General features: G+C 64.4%; 1 protein-coding gene across 1 annotated transcript; it reads left to right on the plus strand.

Moving 5' to 3' along the window:
- Positions 1 to 74: 74 nt before the first annotated feature.
- Positions 75 to 7,641, plus strand: SSTR5 (somatostatin receptor 5). The gene is made up of 2 exons (XM_032269389.1): positions 75 to 136; positions 5,384 to 7,641. Exon 2 carries the CDS (start codon positions 5,410 to 5,412, stop codon positions 6,481 to 6,483), a length of 1,074 nt encoding a protein of 357 aa, XP_032125280.1. The 5' UTR covers positions 75 to 136; positions 5,384 to 5,409; the 3' UTR covers positions 6,484 to 7,641.
- Positions 7,642 to 8,781: the final 1,140 nt, after the last annotated feature.

Genomic DNA, 8,781 nt, shown 5'->3' on the forward strand with positions numbered 1-8,781 from the left:
CCCGACACTGGCCCCGCCCAGTCCCGCCCCCTCCCGACACTGGCCCCTCCCAGCCGGCGCCCGCCCGCCCGAGAGCCCAGAACCAGCTCCGCGCGCGGACGCCGGGGCTCCCCAGCCAGAGGGCGCCCCCACCCAGGTGAGTGCCGCCCGCCCCGGTCTCCCCCTCCTGCGCGGGCGACGCCTGCCCTCGGCAGCACGGGGTCCCGCGCTGCTCCGTTATCCCCGCTGGGGCGCTCACCCTGTGTGCGCAGCCCCGGCCCGGGGTCCCGCCCTGCGCCCCTCGCCTGCTGCGCTCGCTGTCCCCCGCGCGCCCTCTGCACACCCGCGGGGCTCTCCTGCCGCCGCCGGGGGTCCCTCCCCTCTCGTTTCCTCCGCTCCCAGACCCTCCATCCCTCCCGTCTCCTGGCTGCGCCCAGCCGGGGCGCTGAGCTCCTGGAAGGCAGCAGGCAGAGGCCAGCACTGCGGTCCTGTGACCTGGCACCCCCAGACGGGTTCCCTGAGACCCAGCACTGGGAGGCTGGGGTGTCACCCCTGCCGGCGGGAACAGAGCCGCCTCCTGTCCGAGGCCCCGCGTGTGTCCGGACCCCTCCAGGCGTCTCCGCCCTCCCCTGAATAGAGAACACGCCCCTGGGGGTGTGTGCCCTGGGCGCTCCTCCCTGACCCCAGGCCTGCCCACCTGCCCGCCCGCTCTCCCCGCCCTGCCATCCTGCCTGGGGCCCCCTCGAGGTGAGAGCCGAGTGCGTGCTGACAGAAGTTTGGGAAGGTTCCAGCCAGGCTGAGCCCTTTCTGAAGGCAGCGATTCCAGGGATGTGGGTGGTGACTGCCAGAGCCTCGGGGGTGGAAACGGGTCAATAGCACCAAGGACAGGGGCCCAGGGTGGATTTCTAGGGCGAGACCTGGCAGGGCTTCCAGGAGTGGAGGGTGGCCTAGGAAGCGTTTGCAGAGCGCAGGGGAGGGGTAGTGCCAGCCTGACCCCTTGCTGCTGCTACTGCTCCAGGCTGGCCCACACCTGCCTCAGTTTTCCCATCCTGGGGAGGGTGTGTGCCCTGACCACAGGCTGCCTGCCATAGGGACAGATGGCGTGTGTAGGGGACGGGTGTATGCAGCCCCTCCAAGCTGCAGCTACATTGCTGCCCCCGTGAAGGACCCGGCTCCCCGACCTCGTGCTGGGCTAACCTGGAAGGGGTTGGCAGGCCACAGGTCTAGCCATGTGGTTCAGGCTGCTTGGGAGGCTGAGGCAGGAGGATCGCCTGAGCACAGGAGGTCGAGGCTGCAGTGAGCTATGATCGCACCGCCGCATTCCAGCCTGGGCAGCAGAGCGAGACGCCATCTCAAAAACAAAAAATCAGGCATTCGGGAATCGTGGGTGCTGTGCTTCTCTGGGGAGCCTGGTGGCTTTCTGGAGGGTGGGGAGAGGCTGGGCTGCTGAGGGCAGCTGTGGGGTCGATTACTGAGCGCCCCGTGTATGCCGACACAGCGCCCAGCACCTTGCACACAGAAGCTCGCTCGGTTTCATCTGCTCTGGTTTGCAGGAGTGGCCTCTGCCAGCAGCTGGGCTCAGAGAAGCCCGGGACTTACCCAGGACCTGGAGTCCGGTGCGGGGCGGTGGGGCAGGGCCGGGATCTGCTCCCAGTGCCGTCAGGCTACATGCTGGCTGCGCAGATCCCTTCCCGGTTGAGGGCTGGAGATCAGAAGTCCCCAGTGCTGGCCACCTCCTGCTGTCCTTGTCCCCCCACCCACAAGGGACAGGGCCATGGGGACAATTTCCCTGTGAATGTGTAATTTTATGACTCAGAAGATGACTGCTTCCGAATAATGGCTCTTGCAGAATTATGTTCCAAGAGTTAGGTACAGCAGTAATGGCCTATTTTTGTTCTTGGCTGCTCTCAAGTCTACCTCTGGAGTTGGAGCCTGGGGGCCGCAGAGCTGGGACCTGGGAGCCCATGGAGCCTCTCACTGGGCTTGGGCAGGGGAATGGCGGCAGAGGAGCCCGAGTAGCTCCTCTGAAGCTACAAACACGGGAATTTGGTTTTAGCTGCTTGGGAGGCTGGGGCAGGAGGCTCACCTGAGCACAGGAGGTTGAGGCTGCAGGGAGCTGGGATCGCATCACAGCTCTCCAGCCTGGGCAACAGAGCGAGACCCCATCTCAAAAGCAAAAACTCAAGCATTCAGGAGCCAGAGGTGCTGGGGACCCAGGGCCTGTTCTGGAGATGGACCGGAGCCCCACAGCCGCCCTCTCCCTGCCCCACCGTCGGTGGCTCCTCTACCTGGCCTCCTTGGTATGGAGGAGTGGGCCAAAGCGCCTCCCCAGGGAGGGCTGAGGCTCAGAGGCCTCAGCAGCTGGGACGCTGTCCCGTCCACCCGGACTCCCACACAGCCCATGGCTGTCTGTAGACCACTGTCCTTCTGGAATGCACGCCCCACAGGCAGCCAGAGGGAGCCGTAAACGTGATGCGTTGAATTTCGGTGCCAGTCCCCAGGGAGTGGAAAATCGCTGGTCCACCGCTGCTGTGGGAGCTTGCTTCCCGGAAGGCCCCTGTCTGAGTCCTCCCGGGAGAGGCCTTGTCCCTGCCAGGAGCAGACGTGGCTGGAGGCTCCAGCCCGACCCCAGCCCAGGAGCTCCTCGGGCAGCAGCTCCAGCAAAACAGAAAATGTCTTTTCCCTCGTGGCTGGGCGGCGCTCTACTGGGTGGGGGTTCTAGGGTGACAGCGCCCTCTCTCTCTGTCTGCCCCCACCCTTTTTCTCTCCCTCCCCACACCCTGCTTCTCCCACCCCCGAGGTTTATATGGAGGCCACTGCCACAGCTATCTAAGTCCTGCCCGTGTGTTTCTGTCCTGTCTCTGGCTGGCTTCCTTGAGGGTTTCTCTTTGCCCGGATGCCGCCGTTGACGGGGATGCTCTTTCATTCCTTTGCGCCGCACAGGACAGGTGGCTCCCAGACGGGACCCTGTCACGCTCTCCCCTGGGACCCCACACAGCCCTCTCCTGACCTTCTGCTGGCACCGTTCCTGCCGATCCATCAACCCTCTTCCAGTCCCCGATTCTCTCTTCGGCGCTGTGCAGACGGGAGCTGCTTCTGACCACTTTTGTAGTTCTTTTTCCCCCATAAATGATTGTATTTTTTTTACATCCAAGATGTGTGATTTTTAAAAATAGGTGCCTGTTCATTTTACTTCTTAGACAGAAGCCAAATTTATTTCCCAGCATTTTTCCGTGCCTTCTCCGTGGATCCCACACGTGTGTAAACATAGGCTAAGCGTACCTATTAGCTGGTTATTTTTATTTCCCCGAGATGAATCCACGGGTGCACCGGCCCTGTTCGTTTTCTGAGTTGTATTTCTCAGCACGTTTGGGCCACGTGCGCCTGGGGATGCTGGTTTCTGGGTTTGCTGGGGACACAGGGCTTTCTCTTTGTGGCTGTCAGCCTTGTGTTCTCGCCCCCCAACTCCCGGCTCTCCTTTCCTTGTCTACCAGATGTCAGTGGCCTCGGCCCAACCCCGCAGCCCCCTGCCAGGACTGTGGCCGTCCCTGGCAGCTGCTGGGGGTGTCCTGTACCTCAGGGGTCACAGCCAGTCAGCTGAGCAGGCCCAGGGCTCCGGACAGCACATGCTGGGGTCACTACGGCCGGCTCCACCCCCACTCAGGCCAGGGTCACCCCAGGGAGGGACCTGTCCCTGGTCTGGATCCTGAGGGGCGCTTTGATTCTCTGCTGGCCACCCCCAGAGTCACAGAGTCCCAGGGTCAACCCAAACGTCCGACCTTCCTCCACCCCACTTGTCGGGGGAGGCACTGATCTTTTTATTTATTCATTTATTTTTGAGACAGAGTCTCACTCTGTTGCCCAGGCTGGACTGGACTGGCCTGATCTCGGCTCACTGCAACCTCCGGCTCCTGGGTTCAAGTGATTCTCCTGCCTCAGCCTCCCGAGTAGCTGGGACTACAGGCACACACCACCACACCTAGCTAATTTTGCGTTTTTTGTAGTGACAGAGTTTCACTATGTTGGCCAGGCTGGACTTGAACTCCTGACCTCAGGCGATCCTCCTGCCTCGACCTCCCAGAGTGCTGGGATTGCAGGTGTGAGCCGCCGCTCCCGGCCTGATGTTCTTTCTGAGAGAGGGTCTCACTCTGTGACCCAGCCTGGAGTGCAGTGGTGCAATCATAGCTCTCTGCAGCCTCCACCTCCTGGGCTCAAATGATCCTCCCTACTCAGCCTCCAGAGTAGCTAGGACTACAGGCGCCCGCCACCACACCTGGCTAGTTTTTGTATTTTTTGTAGAGATGGGGTCTCACCATGTTGCCCAGGCTGGTCTCCAACCCCTGACCTCAGGTGATCTCCCATCTCAGCCTCCCACAGCACTGGGATGACAGGCGTGAGAATCGTTTTTATGACTGATTTCAAACACACAGAAAAACACAAAAACAATATACAAGCCTCGAACCCACAGCTGTTACTATTCCCAGCCCACCCTCCCCCATGTCCCCCCTTTTCTCTCTCTGGGCCACCGTGGCGGGTTCCAGGTCCTAGGAGGGGGCTCCAAGCTCCTACGGGACAGGCAGTGTCAGGCAGCTGGAGCCCCCACACCTGTGCCTGTGACCCGCCCGTGCCCCACGCTGCAGCTTCTCCCTCGGGCCGCCCCACGGTTCCCCCTCCTTCGCCCTGTGCGACTCCTGGGGCTCCACGTGGCTGTTCTGAGTAGTTTGTCTGTTTGCTTCTCTGCAGCTGCCCCGTGGGGAGGCGCGGTGTCTGCCCAGCCCCTGTGCTGTGTCCCCGCCTGGGTTTGCAGATGTCTGTCATTGCCATGGGGGGGACAGGTCCCCACGATGGCCCGGCGAGAGGTGCAGGGGGCCAAGGGGCAGGTGCAGCCCGGCAAGAGTCCCTTGAGGCTGCAGCAGTGACACCCCATCCAGCCGCTTCTCCACTCCTGAGTCCCAGGCAGGGCGGGCGCCAACCACCGGCCTCATCTCTCTCTGCTGCCGCCCCTCGCCGTGCACCCTGGGAGGTGCCGCCCACTGGGCTTCTGCTCCTTACCTGGGAGACACGGACAGCAGGCTCTGAGGGGCTCTAGGGAGATGCAGGTGCTGGCCTCACGGTGCCGCAGCCAGGCCAGGCGCTACCGGGTGCCGGGTCACGGTATTGACAGCGGCCGGCCGTCCTGGGCTCCCGGGGCCACCTGCCCGCCGCTCCTTCCTCTCCTGGCTTGTTTTCCAAACAATTTGCTTAATGTGATTCCTGGCCGAGCTGAACATGACTAATCGTGTTTACCCGGTGATCCCAGCCTCCCGGCGGGTGGGGCCAGGCCGGGCCGGGCGGGGAGGGAGGAATACCTGGACGTGCCCGCTCACGGCCTCACCGCCCGGCGTCCTCCCCTCTTCTCTCGCAGAGCCGACGCGCCCTCCGGCTGCTGCCATGGAGCCCCTCTTCCCGGCCTCCGTTTCTGGCTGGAATTCCTCCTCCTCGGGTAACAGGTCCCTGGTGGGGCTGTCGCCGTCGCCGGGGGCCCGGGCGGTGCTGGTGCTCGTGCTGTACCTGCTGGTGTGCGCGGCCGGGCTGGGCGGAAACGCGCTGGTCATCTACGTGGTTCTGCGCTGCGCCAGGATGAAGACGGTCACCAACATCTACATCCTCAACCTAGCGGTGGCTGACGTCCTCCTTATGCTGGGGCTGCCCTTCCTGGCCACGCAGAACGCCGCGTCCTTCTGGCCCTTCGGCCGCGTCCTGTGCCGCCTGGTCATGACGCTGGACGGCATCAACCAGTTCACCAGCGTCTTCTGCCTGACGGTCATGAGTGTGGATCGCTACCTGGCCGTGGTGCGCCCGCTGACCTCTGCCCGCTGGCGCCGCCCGCGCGTGGCCAGGATGGCGAGCGCCGCGGCCTGGGCCCTGTCGCTGTGCATGTCGCTGCCCGTGCTGGTGTTTGCGGACGTGCAGGACGGCGGCACCTGTAACGTGAGCTGGCCGGAGCCGGTGGCGCTGTGGAGCGCCGTCTTCGTGGTCTACGCGGCCGTGCTGGGCTTCTTCGGGCCGCTACTGGTCATCTGCCTGTGCTACCTGCTCATCGTGGTGAAGGTGAGGACCGCGGGTGTGCGCGTGGGCTGCGCGCGGCGGCGCTCGGAGCGCAAGGTGACACGCATGGTGGTGGTGCTGGTGCTGGTGTTCGCGGGCTGCTGGCTGCCATTCTTCACCGTCAACATCGTCAACCTGGCGGTGGCGCTGCCCCAGGAGCCCGCCTCCACCGGCCTCTACTTCTTCGTGGTCATCCTCTCCTACGCCAACAGCTGCGCCAACCCAGTCCTCTACGGCTTCCTCTCTGACAACTTCCGCCAGAGCTTCCGGAAGGTTCTGTGCCTCTGCAAGGGCTCTGGCGCCAAGGACGCTGATGCCACGGAGCTGCGGCCAGACAGGAGCCGGCAGCAACAGGAGGCCACACCGCCCGCGCACGGCGCAGAGGCCAACGGGCTCATGCAGACCAGCCAGCTGTGAGGGGCATGGAGGGCGGGCGGGGGCGGGCGGCCGTGTCACCCCCAGGGGCAGGGGTTGCACTGCGGTGACCCCACCCCTCACCTGCCTGCCAGTTGTGATGCTTCCCTGCGGCGGTGGGGTGAGGACGGAGCTGCCTGAGGCCAGGCTGGGGTGGACACAGGGCAGAAGGCCCCCCACAGGGACAGACCACCCTCTCCTGCCTGTCTGCCACGCGGGGGCTCCTGGGAGGTGGGGGAGGTGGCCAGGCTGGTGAGGGGCTCTTGTAAGTCCTCAGGGCCCCCTCACCATCCATCCTGCCCCAGCCCATGCCAGCCTCCCCACGGGGGAGAGACGTTTCCAGAAGACCAGCCAGACAAGAGGGTCTTCCTGACGGCAGGGGCCTGCCCTGCCGGGCCCCCCAGCTGCCGGTGCCCTAGGGTCAGCTTGAGCCACCTGCTGCTCTGATAAATTAGACACCTGAAAGGGCTTGACTCAGGTCCCCTGGAGTCCCTGCCCAGGGCCCCAGCCCCACGCCTTCCCCGCACTGTGTGGAATCAGGACACAGGTGTGAGGGAGTGTGGCTGGGCGGCCCTTGGTCAGCCAGGGTCACACCTGCCCTGGGGCCCCACCTGCTGCCCGGCACCCCCCTGGGGACCCTGTCCCAGAGAAGGAAGCAGGGGGCTCCCCGTGGGAGAGGCATGGAGGCAGCTGGCGCAGAGGAGAGCCAGGGGCTGAGGTTGGGGTGGAGGCTCTGGCCCACCAGGCTTCTGGGGTGCAGGTGTCTGTGCTGCGCTGAATTGGCTCTGTCTGGAGGGCCTGGTACGGGTGTGCCTGGGGGCACTAGAGGGAGGGCTCCTCATGGAGGAGGACCTGAGGGTCAGGGACTGGAAAGGATGGGGAACCTGCAGCTGTCTCTTCTGCTCTGGGGCAGGGGCTCTGGGCCCGGGAGAGGGAATGGGGATAGGAGCAGAGGACAGTCATCCAGGCGGCAGTGGGCGGACAGCGCTGCTGGGAGGCAGTGGTCGCGTGGGTGGTGGGAATGCCAGGTCCTGGGAATCCTGCTGAACCCCACCTAGAATTGTCCCACCTCCCCCACCCCAAACGCCAGCTTCTCCTGGTGCCCCAGACCCAGAGCCTCACTCTGAGGCTGGAAGGAGAAGGCCCAGAGACCCCTCTGCCCTGCCCGGCACCGGCCCTGACCTGTGCTCTGGTCACTCAAAGCAGGTCCCGATCCTCCTGGGAGGGTGCAGGGAGTGGGCTGAGCATGGGCAGAGCCCGGCAGGGAAAGGCCTCGGCCGAGGTCAGGCCTGGGAAGCGTCCGGGCGATGAGGACACGTGTGTTTGACAGTTGCTCCCCTGTATAAACTCAAGGATAAATGTTTGATTCTTTCCCCGAGCAAATATTGTCCCTGGAGCTGAGTGCAGCCAGCACAGACCAGAGTGGAGCCCAGGCTCCCCTGAGGCCCAACACAGGGCGAGACCCCCCGCCCCAGCCCCGCTGAGCCAGACAGGGCCGGGATGGGGGCGGCTGAATGCCCAGCAGGAAGCGGGGAGACGTGGAATTCATGAACGGGGTGAAGAATGGCAGACGCTGCTTGGGGTCTGAGGCTCGAGCTGCCTCTCACAGCCGCCCTGAGCGGGCTGCCTGGGCTTCTCAATAGCTATAGGGGGAGTGTGGGGGCCTCTCCAGCAGGTCCACAAGGCTCTGCCTCTGAGCCACCAAGGAGGGGTGGATCCAGGGTGCCCTGGGGGAAACTGAGGCCCTTTCACACCACAGTGCCCCCCCACCTGCCTCCCCGGGGATTTGGGTGCCAAGTTCATCCGCTTGGAAGGCTCTGGGGACCTAGCAGATGGCTCGGAAATCCCTGCTGAGATCAATTTCTCCAATTGATTGGACTCCGTGCACTCTCCCCGAGGGGCTGGCAGCCATGTGGGGCGAACAGAGGTGCCAGCGCCCTCGTTCTCCGGTGAAGATGCCCTCGAGCGCCACCCCATTTGGCCCAGCTGCAAGCCTCGGGTACCCTGCTCCCCGCCTCGTCCAGCCTGAAGCCCCTGGGACCCCGGTTCCTGCCAGTCCCAGGCCCCAGCTTCACGAACCCGCTGGCCTCCCCAGTCTGGTCCCGGCCACGTGCAAACCCCATCTGTGCCTTCGGTCAAAGCCTTGCCCCCACCAGGCACACACCCTCCCCACAAACCAAACCTGCCGTGCACGGCCTCCTCCTCCCGGACACCCAGGACCCTCCCACGCTGACTCTCTGGGGTTAGTGGGCTCGCCATGGCGGCCCCACAGCTGGGCCTGGGACTTCCTGCCCGTGGGCC

This window comes from Sapajus apella, unplaced genomic scaffold (assembly GCF_009761245.1).
Source record: "Sapajus apella isolate SASKATOON/1434 unplaced genomic scaffold, GSC_monkey_1.0 scaffold192, whole genome shotgun sequence".
In the NCBI taxonomy this organism is placed as follows: domain Eukaryota; kingdom Metazoa; phylum Chordata; class Mammalia; order Primates; family Cebidae; genus Sapajus; species Sapajus apella.